Source organism: Pan troglodytes, chromosome 1 (assembly GCF_028858775.2).
Source record: "Pan troglodytes isolate AG18354 chromosome 1, NHGRI_mPanTro3-v2.0_pri, whole genome shotgun sequence".
Taxonomy (NCBI): domain Eukaryota; kingdom Metazoa; phylum Chordata; class Mammalia; order Primates; family Hominidae; genus Pan; species Pan troglodytes.
In genome coordinates, this window is record NC_072398.2 from 11,523,620 (window position 1) to 11,540,098 (window position 16,479).

At 38.2% G+C, this 16,479-nt stretch overlaps 1 protein-coding gene across 22 annotated transcripts in view; it reads right to left on the reverse strand.

Annotated features, from left to right (window-relative positions):
• Positions 1-16,479, reverse strand: part of RYR2 (ryanodine receptor 2) — a 788,912-nt gene that overhangs the window by 181,938 nt on the left and 590,495 nt on the right. For all 22 annotated transcript variants that reach the window (XM_063790296.1, XM_063790294.1, XM_063790292.1 and 19 more), the window contains 7 exons: positions 15,176-15,311; positions 14,465-14,651; positions 12,664-12,769; positions 10,195-10,315; positions 5,010-5,179; positions 3,529-3,749; positions 2,124-2,214 (listed from right to left, as the gene is read on the reverse strand). In XM_063790296.1, the coding sequence (XP_063646366.1) occupies positions 2,124-2,214; positions 3,529-3,749; positions 5,010-5,179; positions 10,195-10,315; positions 12,664-12,769; positions 14,465-14,651; positions 15,176-15,311 (1,032 nt within the window). The remainder of the gene's footprint in view (positions 1-2,123; positions 2,215-3,528; positions 3,750-5,009; positions 5,180-10,194; positions 10,316-12,663; positions 12,770-14,464; positions 14,652-15,175; positions 15,312-16,479) is intronic.

The following is a 16,479-nucleotide window of genomic DNA, read 5'->3' on the forward strand; positions in this document are numbered from 1 at the left end:
TATACATCTATCCTATTAGTTCTGTCCCTCTAGAGAACCCCGGCTAAGACACTATGTCTCTTTCAAATTTAACACTGATTGCAATATGAAGACCAGACGCCCAATTTTACAAATAACTATATCTTGAACAGGATTCTTTTTGAGGTTGTTTGGATGTCTATGTATCCCTGAGTTCTACGTTAATCATTTACTAATAATTTAATGAATTGTTATTAATATCTTGGAATCCGTGTGTAAAATGAAGGGACTGATGTCAGGATGACCCAGAAGCACAATAAAGGAACTATACATCTGTGATTCTTTTTGCTCCCTCTCTGCCTCTCTATGGCTTGCCGCAAAACTTACTTCTCCAAGTAAAGTTCCAAAATTGCTCTACTCTGATCACTTATTTGTCTACATTTCTTTGGTGGTTATGGATGCAATTTATTACTTTACTGATTGTCTACGTTGCTCCTTACATTTTCACCTATGCATATTGCTTGTTTAGAACTAACCTGGAAGGTCAAGGACAAGCACAGAATCTTTCAATTATTTGGTAGTTCTTTGGATAATTTATTCTTGATCTATATTTGTCAAATTAATAAAATGATCTTATGACTATACATATTTTGACCCTTTCCTATATCTAACGAAGAAAATAAATTATAAGAATTACTGTTATTAAAGTGGACTGCATGTCTTACTGTTAAAATATTACAACTCATTTACTTTCCCTTTCAGTTAAAAAAAATGAACACATACACACATCCACACAATTTAGGAGTCACAAATGATGAAATATTGAGTTCTAATTTGCTTGGCTTAACACTGACATATCTCTAATGTAAAAGAGTTTTATTGCATAAGGGTAACAGCATGAGACTGTATCTTTTTTCACGAATTTTCCAGCTCATTTGTATCAAGAAATTTTGCAAGACAAGGACTATTGAAGATGACAAAAAAATAAAAATAGAATTTTTATCAAGGATATAATTTATTTTACCTAATTCACTAATGTATCTAGATTTATTAAACCAAAGTCAATTTTCATAGAGAAAGATTACTTTTGCTAAATATCCAGGGATGCTTACTGTAACAGCTCCATATAGACTCTTTATATCTCATACTTCTTCAGCACTAGTACTGGGTAGCCATTGGGGAAAAAATAATGCTACTAGATGGCATTGCAGAGTGGTCATCTATAAAAAATCCATCACATTACTATATAACTTTGATGCAAACACTATATTCTATATTCTGAGTCTAGATTATGATATTAAAGGACAAGAAAACATTCCCAACTCAGTAAGAGAGAGTGAGACTTGATCCCGAACAGAGTAATACAGTTAGAGAAAATACCAGTGATTTTTCTATGCTGTGTGACAAACTATAATTGCATATACAGAGAGGTTATCTTTGAACCCTATGAAGCGACATTTGGAACCTGTCATGTGATTATTAACTTAGAAAATGTTGTCTTTAAAGCCTCGTCTTTATCCCTCGAGGTTTCCAATAATATTTTAGGCCAGGCCTATTACCATGTTTTCCAACTTAAGAGTATCTTGGCTTATCTTTTCCCTGTGGTCCTTTTTTTTTTTTTTTTTTTTTTTGATGGAGTCTCACTCTGTCACCCAGGCTGGAGTCAGTGGCGCGATCTCGGCTCACTGCAAGCTCCGCCTCCCAGGTTCACGCCATTCTCCTGCCTCAGTCTCCCACGTAACTGGGACTACAGGCACCTGCCACCACGTCCGGCTAATTTTTTGTATTTTTTATAGAGACGGGGTTTCACCGTGTTAGCTAGGATGGTCTCGATCTCCTAACCTCATGATCCGCCCGCCTTGGCCTCCCAAAGTGCTGGGATTACAGGCGTGAGCCCCCGCGCCCAGCCTGTGGTCCTTTTTTTTTCCAATTGATTTCTATTTCCATTGTTTCCATGGAAATCAATGTTAAGATTTCTATAATCTTATAGAAGTTGTTTATTTCAAGTTGATGTATACATTCCTATAACTTCTATGCCCATTTCAATAATTGGGAGAAATTTCCCAGCATCAAGCATGATGTATCTAAGAAATGTATATGTTGTCATAGAAAATAAAGTCAGAGAATCCAGTAATCAAATATCTACAAACATTTCCTATACTTACTTTAAGAGGCATCTTTGCGTGTTCATTTAATAATGGAACATCAAATACTAATCTTCTGAGTAAGTGCTGCATCATAGAAGGTCTCAGTTGTCTGTTGGAACAAAGCTAATGTTCATAATGCCAAGAAATGTGTCTAAACTAAGTAGATCATTCATTAGAATAAATTATATCAGCCAAGGACCCGAATCTACACCTCACTTCAGATGGTATTCATTAGATGTTCTTTGTCCAAAGATTAGCCACTTAGTTACTTTATTTTATATAAGGTGAGATTTCCCAACTTATCTATATCCCCTAGATCTGAAGACCACCCCTTCTTTGATACAGAAGATGTTTCTGTTCTCCTCCTTTCTTTCCTAACCACTCACAAATGCAGACCCCACTGTTTCCTAAGACTTTCCTCCATTAACTTTAGTAAATGTCTCTTCCCTCATTCCAATGGATGGTAAGAAGCAAAAAGAAGAGGGAATATTGGAACACGAAGGAGGAAAAAAAGGCTGAGACAGCAAATTTGCCAGAGAAGGAAGGGAGAGAAAATGTACATAGTGAACATCTACTGTGTCAGGCAACAGCAAGTGTTTTACCTCATGTAATACTTAGAAAATATCTGTGAGATAGGCATTTTGGTTCAATTTTACAGAATCTTAGATTAGGGAAGTTAAAGAATTACTCTTCTGATTTTCCACTTCCCTCAGTGCCATCTGGTTCTCAACCCAGACTCTCCCCGATGGGTGAAAACTTGCCCTTCCCCCAGGGACTGCCAGACTGCTGGCTGCACCTGCAAGAGTCCCTGAGCAGTTACAAACGAGCCACGATCTTTCTAGGGGCTTGAGAAATTATCACTTTCACAGGCAAAACTTCATCAGGGGGAGATACGTTTCTGGTTTTCATTGTAAGACATTCTAGCACTTCTACTTATAGGAAATGGTTTTCCAGGTTGGAGGAAATATTCAGCCTTCATCGTTGCCACACATAAATATGGTTTAATATTATGCTGTATCACATTTTATATTTAAGAAGTCTCTTTTTTCTTTTCTCTTCTAGAAGATGAGTTAAATCATCAAACACAGTCAAAAGGGGAGATCTATTCATCTCACCTAAAGTGGCCAAGGACTCCCGACACAATTACTCCCCACTCCCAACATCCAGAATAGTATTCTGTAACTGGTCAAAAGCTATATCCAACAGCTGGATACCCTAGGAAGGTTTGGAGGAACACTCCGGAACTTGACTGGGAGCAAGGGCAATCGGAGAAGACTCATACCTCAGTATATGGGACTACCTAAAATGAATTAAATTTGTGGTATGGAAAATGTTTCCAAAATTCTAAATAATTTGTCAAAGGCCACATTGTAAATTCTGTTTTTTAAAGAAGAAGCCGGAATAGAATTTGTTATTCACTCACCCACAAATAGAGAGTAAACAAACTTCTATGGAATCCCGCTGAGCTTTGGTAAGTGAACAGCCCTTAGAAAGTCTATACACAGTATGAAGTAATGAGTCAATGAGAGAAGCGTGGTGCTCTGTGCCAGCAAAGAGAGGAGCACATCTTGTTAACAATGGCAAGACGGCTGTGCAAAGGTACCGATTGAGGGCCAAGGCCATGTCTGTAGCACTCAAAGCTGCCTGAAAAAGAATCAGAGAGTAGAAGGCCATTTGTGTTTGGCAGTAGAGAACTTTCAAAGGGATTAACATGGGGACATACAATTTCACTATCCGGAAGATGATAGCACTATGACACATGGAAATGTATTCTTTAGTTATATCTTTAAATGTCGGGTTCATATGATTTTTACCACTAAAAACAATCAACTATCCATTGTTCATAAATAGATAAAAATGAATGAAATGACACCTATCTCCTTAAAAAGCTTAACAGGTTCAGACTCTATCATTAAATATCAATGGTAGGATCAATGTAAGAAGACAATAATATCACAGATGTGAGTATTTTCCTTTGCTAGGCAAAGAGAGGAGCTTATTCTCACAATAGATCTCATATGCGTAAATTCTTTCTGAATTCTCTTTATTATTCATATTTATTCTTCTCATGTCTATCAGCACCAATAATCAAAGGATAACTGTATTACTATGTTATCGTCCACACTATTCAGGTCCACAATTTCAGGTGAATACACAAAACAAAGAAAAAAGAAATTTTCATTTCATTTTTGTGATTCTGCTCTCATATATTTCATGAAGGGGCTACTGTCGGCTCAAGTCCTAATGTGCTTTGAAATCAAAAAAGCACATTTAATTGATAAAATTAATGAGTACATGAAAGTAGGTATTAAATATGTATAGTAGCATAACTACTATGATAACATTTAGAACTTCAGCTTATTCCACAGTGTTTCAAAGAAAAGAACATTTAAGCTGATAATGGCAGATTCTCCACGTGGGCCACCCAATATACAGAACAGACTTCAATCCATTTGTACCTTAACAAACGAAGATACCAAGATGATACTGACTCAACAATATCCATTAAATCATCTTAATTCTTTCATTGCTTTTATTGAGAAGCATAATTGTTTAGGCCAATTTGGAAGTTGATACTGAACAGAGGTTAACAGGAGTCACTGTGACCTCCCAAATTAGAGTTATGTGAACCTCTTATTGAATCCCATATAGCACCTTATCAGAATTCTTATCATATTCTTTTTGGTCAGTGGGAAGTTTCTTGAGGTTGTCAGTTTATTCAGTGAATTCCTTGAGAACACAGCCTAGTTTATTTTCTGTTTACCCATGGCTTACCTGAAAATATAACAGGTACTCAATAAACACTCATTGTCAATAAATTAATGAATGGATATATAAAAAAGAACATCATAAGGCACAGAGTGAAGAGTCGAGAGAGGAGGAAGTCCATCGCTCCAATCTCACCGTATCTAAAGAAGCAGCTGCCCGGAGATCTGGCAGAAAGCCAACCTCAAGAAGATGGAGGAGGAAGTCTTGAACCTCAATTCCATAGACCCTGTCAAGGAATAAAACCATGGCTGCCTTGTGATCTGGGCAAAACCCCGCAGACATGTCAGGTTCCACCACATTCCCATCTAAAAGAGAGAAGTGAATTTTGGTGTTAATGGCTGTGTCACATACAGGACAGATTACAAATGGCTGCTTTCTAGACTTCTTCCATTTTAAATACAGTTTTCAGTGAAATGGTTTTCTGTTCTTCGACTACCCTCAAGCTATTATGGGAGTTTGCTAAGGAAATAAGGCAGTGAATGTAAAGCCAAGGTCATTTAACTGTTATATAGGCATCCACTTGTTAACTGCATACAGGATACAAGACATGGCATTGTTAGATACTTAGGAGAAACAAACAGGCATCCAAAATCTACTTTCTAAAACTCCAAGTGAAATCCATGAAAAGTGAAAATGTGAAATGGGGATTTTCACTCTTTTCTAAGTGAGCCTGTTTTAAACATGAATAAAGCTCATCTACCTTTATGTGATAATCTTGGTATATTTACATTTTCATGTCTTAGAACAATAACAAAATGATGAAATGACACTATAAAACCAGTATGGCTTTCGTATGAAATATGTTTCATTAATCATAATAGCATTTAACGTGCATTTAAGGGTCATATTGTTTTCTCTATCAACACTTAAAGCTTTATGCCTATAGAGATGAGTGAATTCTTTATAGTCACTCCCTAGGTTCCCTAATTGGGGACCACTGATATGAGAAATCATGGGATTATGTGCCAATTTCAAATACTGAAGAATTTATTTACTTCCTGTTTGACCATATGATAATTACGCCAAACTGGTGCTGATCACACACTGTACTCTTCTACAAATACTATCACAGAATTTTTCATATGGATACAACATCAAAGAAACAAGAACTCAGAGAAAGAAGACACATGACCACAATCATCCTGAATAAACTGAATGAATAAAATGACAACTTTTCTGTTTCCACGTATAGTCAATGAACAAATTTTATATGTGAATCATGAAAACAAACAAATAATGTTCTAAAGGAAACTAGATGAAAGGATAATGCCTGGTAGTATCCATTCCTTATAATTATAACACCCAATATAACTAATACATTCCTTTCCTTACATTATAAGAATAATAGTTCTGATGTGTTGTGCTGTTGTCAGGCACTGCACTAGGAATGTTACTGACACGATCTTACACAATTCCCACAACCCAGCTGTGAGGCTGCTATCATGACTCTTATTCAATGAATGACGAAAACTAGCCTTTAGAGAAGTAACTAGTCCAAGGTCACATACCCAGTAACTGACAGAGTTGTATTTAAACCAACTAAAACTGGATTTAAAATCCAGCCAAAGCTGACTTAACCTTAGTGTCAAATCAGTATGTTATGATTTTCAATTAAAAATCTATATAAAATTCAATTTCAATTCTCCTAAAAATCACATTAAAAAGGAATTTAAATGTACAGTATTCTATTATCTTAAACCGTAGCTGTGCCTAGGGAAAAAGGGAGCAGCTCACCGATCCTGCTCTATATGCTTTGCTTTTTAAGCTCTTATCCAAGCAGACATTGTTTTTAGTGAATGCCACAAATGCATCTGCCTGTGGCTCAAGACTCACAGATTGGCTCAAGTTGCTGTTTTATTTGCACCATCTCCTCAAACACACTGGAGACAACAGAGCAGCAGTGTCACCCCGCAGTGCCTGCTGTATACATCCACCCGCAATTACCAGCAGTGCCTGCTGTATTCATCCACCCACAATTATTGCCTCAGACAGGGCGGCCAAATCAGTCTGGGCCAAGAGCTGCAAGATTATGTGCTTGTTCCTCAAGTTTTCTGAACCCCTCCTTCTTTCATTATTATTCTGAGGCATACTCTAGCTTGGAAATAAATATGATAAAAATGTCTGAGGAAGACCTTAGCTAATCCTGAGAAGGGAAAATATCATTCTTTAGAGACAAACTTCACATACTAAATATGGAATGTATAATAACCATTATTACTGCTACTTGGTGATGCTTATAGACCAACTGAGTTGTCATTGAAAGGAGAAAGAAATATTGGGGGTTGAAGCTCTGCAGTGAATGCACAGCCACATAAAGTTACATGCACAGCTATGGTGACATAAAAACCTACAGGTTTCTGTCTACATTCTCCACAAAAGGAAAGCAGTAAAAAAAAAATTTTTTTTTGAGACAGAGTCTCGCTCTGCTGCCCAGGCCGGAGTGCAGTGGCACGACCGTGGCTCACTGCAACCTCCGTCTCCCAGGTTCAAGTGATTCTCCTGCCTCAGCCTCCTGAGTAGCTGGGACTACAGGCGTGCACCACCACACCTGGCTGAAAAAAGCAGAGATTTGGCCGGGCGTGGTGGCTCACGCCTGTAATCCCAGCACTTTGGGAGGCCGAGATGGGCGGATCACGAGGTCAGGAGATCGAGACCATCCTGGCTAACATGGTGAAACCCCGTGTCTACGAAAAATACAAAAGAATTAGCCGGGCATAGTGGCGGGCGCCTGTAGTCCCAGCTACTCGGGAGGCTGAAGCAGGAGAATGGCGTGAACCCGGGAGGCGGAGCTTGCAGTGAGCCGAGATTGCGCCACTGCACTCCAGCCTGGGCGACAGCGTGAGACTCTGTCTCAAAAAAAAAAGCAAAAAAAAAAAAGCAGAGATTTAACAAATACCAATGGATTGTGTTGTTAAAAGTTAACTTTCATTGTGACTGTGATACAAAATTCACAAACACACACACAAACCACTGTGACTCCCGATGTAGACAATATACTGCATATATTTCAAGAAAAATAACATATTAGAGCACAACTAACTACAAAAGGAAAGAAAGCAACTTGAAAACTCTTGAAGGCTGCTAAAGGCAGATGACTGGAGGAAATGAGGAGGTACCTGGAAACTTTGGGGCCCATTCTGTAAAGGACCTCTGGGCTCTCTTACAATCTATGTTCTTGGTTCTTTGTTATTATGTTACTACAAAATTTAATGCTTCCCTATTTCCTAATCTGTATGTCACTGGTACTATTATTATCTTTGTCCTGATAGTGTCTATTTTGTGGCTCAAAGCATAGAGTAAAGAAAAGATATTTTCCTTAAGCAAATGAAAATGAGTTAGAAGACAGGTACAGAGACAGCAAATGAAGATGAGCTACAGATGCACAAGGAAAAGAAACTGTCTCACGTGGGGAAGCCAAAGGCGGGGAAAATTTTTAATTTCTAGCTTTGCCTAAAGCTATAATGAGCGTTCAATTATTACGGTAGTTTTGCCACCTTGTAGATTTGGGTTTGTAAGGTTAGCATACATGAGACTTTACTTTCTCATAATCATGACTGGCAAACAGGATGAGCTACCTTCAGGTATATGGTGACCCCTTTCATTCTAGACTTGAGCTATTATAGCCTGCCTTCTCTAGGGGCATAATTAATGAAAGAAAAGGAATATATATAGCATGCACTTCCTGCCTAATTATGTTTTTTGTTTGTTTGTTTGAGACAGAGTTTCGCTCTTTCACCCAGGCTGGAATGAAGTAGTGCAATCTTGGCTCACTGCAACCTCCCCACTGCCCCGGGTTCAAGCAATTCTCCTGCCTCGGCCTCCTGAGTAGCTGGTTACAAATGCCCACCAGCATGCCTGATTAACTTTTGTATTTTTAGTAGAGATGGGGTTTTGCCATGTTGTCCAGGCTGGTCTCGAACTCCTGACCTCAGGTGATCCACCTGCCTTGGCCTCCCAAAGTGCTAGGATTACAGGCATGCGCCACTACGCCTGGCCCCTAATTATGTTTTGTTCTACAATTAGAAGTCTTTCATGTAAATGATTTATGTATAAATATCCAATAAAGTATTGAAAACTGAAAAAAAAACACCTTACATTTGATAAAGTAAAAACAAAGTATAATTTGGGATTTAACACTTATTTTAGTTGTCTTCAATAACTTCTTTAATCTTGAAAAACATTTTCTCCTTACTCATGAAAAGAACACTTCTTTTTGGCTAGGAGCAGTGCCTCATGCCTGTAAACCCAGCACTTTGGGAGGCCGAGGCAGGCGGATCACGAGGTCAGGAGGTTGAGACCATCCTGGCTAACATGGTGAAACCCTGACTCTACAAAAAATACAAAAAATTAGCCCAGCATGGTGACACGTGCCTGTAGTCCCCGCTACTTGGGAGGCTGAGGCAGGAGGATTGCTTGAACCTGGGAGGTGGAGATTGCAGTGAGCCAAGATCGTGCCACTGCACTCCAGCCTGGGCGACGGAGTGAGACTCCATCTCAAAAAAAACAAAAAACCAAAAAAACAACAAACACTCTTTTTAACAGAGAGGGGATTTTAAAATCTCTAAGTCAAAAGCTATCATCAGTATCATCAGTGCTTTTAATAGAAAAGCATTACAAGAAAGTGACAATGAAAACTATCAAAATGCATGAACTAAGGAACTAAGGTCAAGAAAGACAGAAGAGCTTGCGACCAATGACACAAGGCAGGACATAAGACAATGGAGGGTAGCAGTGCATGTTTCTGCTTCTCTGGAAGCTGTCTGAAATGTCATATAAAAGAAAATTAAAATCTCAAAGCAAACACAGCTTTAAAAACAATGAGCTTTAAAAACAATGGAAAAAAGTCTGGATGGGGTGGCTCACACCTGTAATCCCAGCACTTTGGGAGGCCAAGGCAGGTGGATCACGAGGTCAGGAGATCGAGACCATCCTGGCTAACACGGTGAAACCCCGTCTCTACTTAAAATACAAAAAAAATTACCCGGGCGTGGTGACGGGCGCCTGTAGTCCCAGCTACTTGGGAGGCTGAGGCAGGAGAATTGCTTGAACCCAGGAGGCGGAGCTTGCAGTGAGCCAAGATCACGCCACTGCACTCCAGCCTGGGCTACAGAGCAAGGCTCTAACTCAAAAAAAAAAAAAAAAAAAAAAGGAAAAAATTATAAAATATATACTTTACAGCTTTTTTAAAAAAACTAATTTAAGTAGTATACACCTAATTTAGGAAGTGGAGAGGCTGGGATGTTGAGTACGGAAAACATTCTTTAGAACATGATGCCATCCAACATCCTACTGAATTAGGACAAATTGAAGTTGGCCTTACCTTTGGCTATTGTTGGCATCTGAAAAGCGATGCTGATAACGCCCACCAAATCTCCCAGGGGAATTAGGGATCTCAAAATGGACCTAATTCTGATGGCTTCTCCCTTCCCAGCATGAATCAACTATACAGGGGAAAAAAAAACACATTAGAACAACTTTGTAACATCAATGTTACAATTCTGTCTAGGAAATCTGAAGTATTGGAATCCAAGTCCAAAATAATTTTCTGATCAGTGTATACATAAAGTTATGCCTCTCTCAGAAATAGGTTTCTGGCTTACCTGCGAATATTTACTTGCTCAAACAGTTTTCAGTGATTTCAGCATACACCAAGTTATTTATACTATGGTCTAGGCCAGTTGGTTCATCCATTAGAATAATAGTTTTTATCCTTTTGGGGACTGTTAAGATATATTGAGAATCTGACGTGTTTATGAAAGTTTACTTTCCAAAATTACATGTAAATACCTATCAATAACATGAGCAATAATACAAATAAAATTATCATTAGATTCTGAACATATACTAATATTTATGACCAAATTAGCTTCTTTCTTGCTTTGTGCTAAGAAATGAATTGCATATCCATCTGTCTTCGACCCTGATTTCTCCCAAGGCTGGATTTACAATGTGGAGGAAATGACGAACATAAATCCTAACAGTTCTTTTAGACTGACATGAAGTACCCAGGATGACTGTGGATGAAAATACAGTCAAGAATCTCAGCAAGTCTTCAAGACAGACTAGGTCTGAAGAGCCGGGATGGGCATCTGTTTACCTCATTACAGGGTGTGAAACTCAAGCACAATTTCTGGCACACAGGAGGCCTCAAATAATGGTTGTGAAGATGCATAAATTTCAGAAATGCCAAGGTTGGTCCCTTATTGCTTCACTTAGTTTTCCCCCATTAATATAATAGAATGAAAACTTCTATTTATTAGTATACTTTCTCTCTGTTTCGCTGATGTTTTTTTCTGAGATGGGAAAAGTAACAAATATTGTGAGCAAGTATTTTTGTTGTTGCCAGTAATCACCTCCAGCACAGAAATTTTTAATAGTCTCTGTTTCCATTTACTAAGATGAAAGAATCTTACTAGCAGCAAAGTTTAAGTTTTTATATAAATCAGACTCCAGTTTTCTAACATTCTAACATTTCTCTATCCTGTGATTCCTCTCTGTTCACAACAAAAGAGTACATCAAGGAAGTTTTAACCTCTGGGTATGAAAAACCTAAACCACACAAAAAACCCAACCAAAACCAAAAGAAATATAGATAATAAGGGTAGAGAAAAAGGTGCTTTGTAAGAAAGCCCTGGCTTCATGCTCATCCCACTTTAGAAATATACTTACAGTTCTTAACTACCTCAGCACCAATGTGTTTCAAACTCTCAAACTCTGGGTTTGTTTCCCATTAAAAGATCTGGAAATGAATGTTTTGGGCCCTGGGCCAGGATTTTTTTTTAAATGAATATAATAGAATAACACAGAATCAACTACAATAAAATAAAGAACAAAATATCAGAATGTATTACAGAGTAAAAGTATTATTCCATGAAACTTTAATTTCATTTGGGTCAAAAAGTTTCAGAAAACACTAATCTAGGCTGGGTACGCTGGCTCACGCCTGTAAGCCCAGCACTTTGGGAGGCCGAGGCAGTTGGATCACTTGAGGTTAGGAGTTCCAGGCCAGCCTGGCCAACATGGCAAAACCCCGCCTCTACTAAAAATACAAAAATTAGTTGGGCGTGGTGGCATGTGCCTGTAGTCCCAGCTACTCAGGAGGCTGAGGCAGGAGAATCACTTGAACCTGGGAGGCATAGATTGCAGTGAGCTGAGATCATGCCACTGCACTCCAGCCTGGGAGACAGAGCAAGACCTTGTCTCAATTAAAAAAAAAAAGAGAGAAAAGAAAGAAAAGAAAGAAAAGAAAGAAAGAAAGAGAAAGAGAGAAAGAGAGAAAGAAAAGAAAGAAACAAAGAAACAAAGAAACAAAGAAAGAAACAAAGAAAGACACTAATTTATATGGTCTAAATAGCTCTTAATATCCACCCCCTACACCTTCCCTCTCACTTTCCCCTAAAACAATGGCAAACACATAGAGCTAAATACACAAAAGAAAATGACTTTTGGTAGGAGCAGTTGTTTTCTGCATGCACTGTAACATAAGAGGAAATTGCATACAGAAAATATGTTCTTTTCTTCTTAAAATGTGGGAGGCTGTATGAGTTTCAGAGATATGAGTAACTTAAGTACTCTATTAATGACTTGCACTGAAATACCATTACTAATTTTTACAACCAACGAGACATTTCCGACTAAACAAACACTTGTTCAGCAATTAGACTGCAGCTATTATTTTTAATGGAGCATGAAGATTATTGGTTTTGGATGCTGTTATGCTCTTTGTCAGCTATAGATGTCTTAACACAGAGAAATCAGGATTGCTGCTCCTGAACTCCCAGGAACTCACATGCATCTCAGGAGCACAGCGTCCCAAGAGGTCAATCAAAGCTGAATAGAAGGTCATGATCGCGTTCCCCATGTGGATAGTGTCATCTTCCTCCTCCTCTGTATCACTTTCATGAATGTTTCAAAAGAAAGAGAAAGCAAATGGGATAACTGACATTTCATGTTTATTACATATCTCTCCGAGGAAAGGGACTACTAGGTAACACATTATTCTTCTGATATGTTTCATATATGTTATAATGTAGAGCTTGACGTTTTTAAGGGAGAATAACAACTGGTTAAAGATCAGACTTGAGATTCTAACACCAAGAACACATCAGTGGAAATTTTAGTATTAAGATTCCTTTGAGGGGAAAAGGAGGAACTGCTCGTTTGATGGCTTCTTTTCCTTTCTAGTGGTAGTGAGTGCATTAACAAAGAAAATAACTGATCGAAGGACGTGTGAGCTTAGACTATTTCTATAAGTGGCACACACGTAGAGAAAGGGTGACAAAGATGTTATACAAGGTCACATGTAAGGCATCCAGTACAGTGCTTGCCCAGAGCAAGTACTTTATAAATGTTATTGCACTTGCTCACCTACCTCTGTACCAACTACTCAACCTCCTGCAACCCCTGCCAAAGAATCCAACATATCTCAACATATCTCCCTCCCCATCTCTGCAGGGAAAATATAATTACATGTTCTCTTGCTGATGAGAGCCAAATCTGGATGGCCCTAGAGGCTCACATCCTCACTCCTTGGTAACTCAGCAGACAGCTGTCTCCACTGAATACAGCAGTCTGCAGAGTGACAGTGAGGCTTTGAATGACAGCCTCATTCCTGGGCATGCAAGGCTGTCCGTGAGGCCCTCAGGTGTACACTTGCTAGTGTGGTCCTGGGCCAGAGGTCTATGGATACATTTTCTACTACTGAGAGAACCTAAGAGCTCCCTGGTTCCTTCACGGGAAACTGATAAGCATGTAGCATGGTGTGTGTGTGTGTGGTGGGGAGTGCTCATTCTTGCTCTAGGAGTGCTCCCAGTCTGCAAATCCGGCTATGGTGTACATGGAACATCTATGCCCAGTTTATACGTAAAAGACAAAGGGTTTGCAGGATTGCGTGCCCTCTATCTCTTTTTTACTTTAGAAATGTGCCTCAATAAAGCCCTATGTTACATCTTTACCAGAGGCACTAGCAGTGTGGATGCATGGCCCCCGCTGGAGAACATTCACCTACACAGATAAGCATCACACCTGGATTTACTTATGTCGATGACTGGACTCTAGTATTAACAATGTATACCTACAGATAAATGTAAGATAGTGACTGCTTCTCGTATCTGTCTCCTGTACCTCAACAAAGCATCGCACTCCTCAGAATGAAACCTTTTCTAGGTTTTACCACCATAACAGTTTAGTCAAGTCCCCCTTTCATTTGCGAAAGGTCTCTTTCTAATCATAAAATCTCATTCTAACTACCTTCCCACTAAACTCCAGTCTAACCCCAAAGGTTCACCTCGTATCATTTACAACAACTCGCCTTGCCCTAGCTCCCCTAGGAAAATTCATAAGATGCATCTTCTACAACCTAAATTTCCCTCTGCTAAATCTACACCATCTTCTTCAGCTCTCTTGGTTCATTCGACCTATTCCAGCACCAAATTCCATTCATTCTTCCAAATCTAAGACATTATATTTTCAAAGGGAGAAATCTTCTGTACCACAAGTTATATCACAATTCATAGGATGCAGAATATATTTTGTAAAATTTCACATCAAGTAGTATGGATCACTCGTGAGGGTGTGTATATTAGACCTACAGTGTTTTACTGGATCCGCTATTTGGTGAGGGACCATCTCGGGAAGGATCCTCGGCGATTTTGATGGCTTCTTCCATTGCTGCAAGAAGCCCATTCCCACCTTCTCCTCTCAAAGCAGGACCAAAACACTCAGGCCTCCGAATGAGCAATCTCACCACAACATTTGCATTTTCCTCCACACTCTCCCCTAAAGTAGAATGGCGAAGATAAGTAAACAAATATGATTATATGGAAGTTCTGAACAAATAAATGTTATACTAATCATTTCCTATGTATAAGAATAACTAAAACCCAACAATATACTAATAAAGCCAAAATGTAATCCGAATTACTAGCTTTAGGTATATGAGACACAGTAAATTTCTTTTCTGGCATTAAAAATTTTCAGAGTAAAGCATTATGGAGGCACAAACTATTGATTCTCACTAACTTGTTATTATTATAGAATGATGTCATAATCCAAACTATTATTAGAATTCAAAATAAAAAATTTATGAGAACTTAGATGCCTAAAAATTTCAATTTAAATAAGGAAAGAAGTATATAAACAAATATTGTATTATAAGTGGTTACTGTGAAAAACCCTATCGATTATAAAATATATGATTTCTTTACTAATACTTCCTTCATGAAAGTGCTGAGATGAATCCTTATTATATCTCTATGCAGTTTTAATGATAACTCAAAAGACCTCAAGAAATCAAGTCCTACCATTACAGAAGACAGCAAATCTGAGAAAGTCAAGATATCTCTCTCCTTCAACTGGGTTCCACCCAATGTCTGGATAGCCCTTAGACACCAGCATCTGGCAACTTTGCAGTCCACAACCAGCCAAATAACGAACTACCTGCAAACAACATGATTAACAAAGAGTTATCCCTTGGATGAAAAGTCATTAGATGCTTACATTGGATACAATAAATGACATCCTTAAAGGATGCTTTTAAACAAATGCATTTTTGCAAGTTCTTTTTGCTCTCATGATAATCTACTTGAACTCCCTTTAGTAAAACCTTAGACTTTAGGAATATTTAAATATCGTCATAAAATGGCATCATAATAAAAATATTTATGATCCTACTATAAGCTTTTTTTTTTTTTTTTTTTTTAGCTCTCTCTAAGCAGACATTCTTTTTAATGAATGCCACAAACATATCTGCCCGGGGCTCAAGACTCACGGACTGGAACCAGTTGCTGTTTTATTTGCACCATCTCCTTAAACACATTGGAGACAATAAAGCAGCAGCCTCAGCCCACGGTGCCTTCTGTTTTCATCTACCCACAACTACCCACAGTGCCTGCTGTATAAATCCACCCGCAATTCCTTGTCAGACAGGGCAACCAAGTCTGTCTGGGTGGGCCAAGAGCTGCAGGATTATGTGTAAAACTACGAAAGAAGAATGTTTCTGAATTTAATAGCATTTAACTTGAGACCCTTATCTATCAAAGTCATAAATTGCAAACATGTCTAATGACCTCTGGTGCAATGTAAAAACTGAATCCACCCAAGATATTAAAAGATCTGTATGAGATGCAAAGATATTTTAAAGAGAAATTGTTTCCAAAATGATATATCAATTTAATGGGGAAGCAGGTGTGAGAAAATACATAGAGAAAAACCTAAGATCACAGTCAAACATCCTTGGTTCAAATCAGACACGCAGCATTTAGCAAACACCTTATTTTGAGCCGTTACTTTTACTTTTTTAGCCAAGGTTTCAGTGTTCAGGAAATTTTTGATAAGATGACCCACTTTTCAGTATTGATGAAATTAGCACATAACATATTTTTGCCTGGCCTTTCCTCTTAAAATATTTTTGTTTTCTATGAATGTTAGTCCTCTACAATATTTCACAAGAAATTCAATTTTAAAAGAAATCCTTAGAAAAGTCATTATCAGTGGAAGTAAGACTGATAGAGGAGCAACTTATCAAGCAAATTGAGTTATATCCAGCTTAAGTTAAATCAGTTTCAAAAATAAATAATAATATAGCGAAAAATGTTTTATATCAACT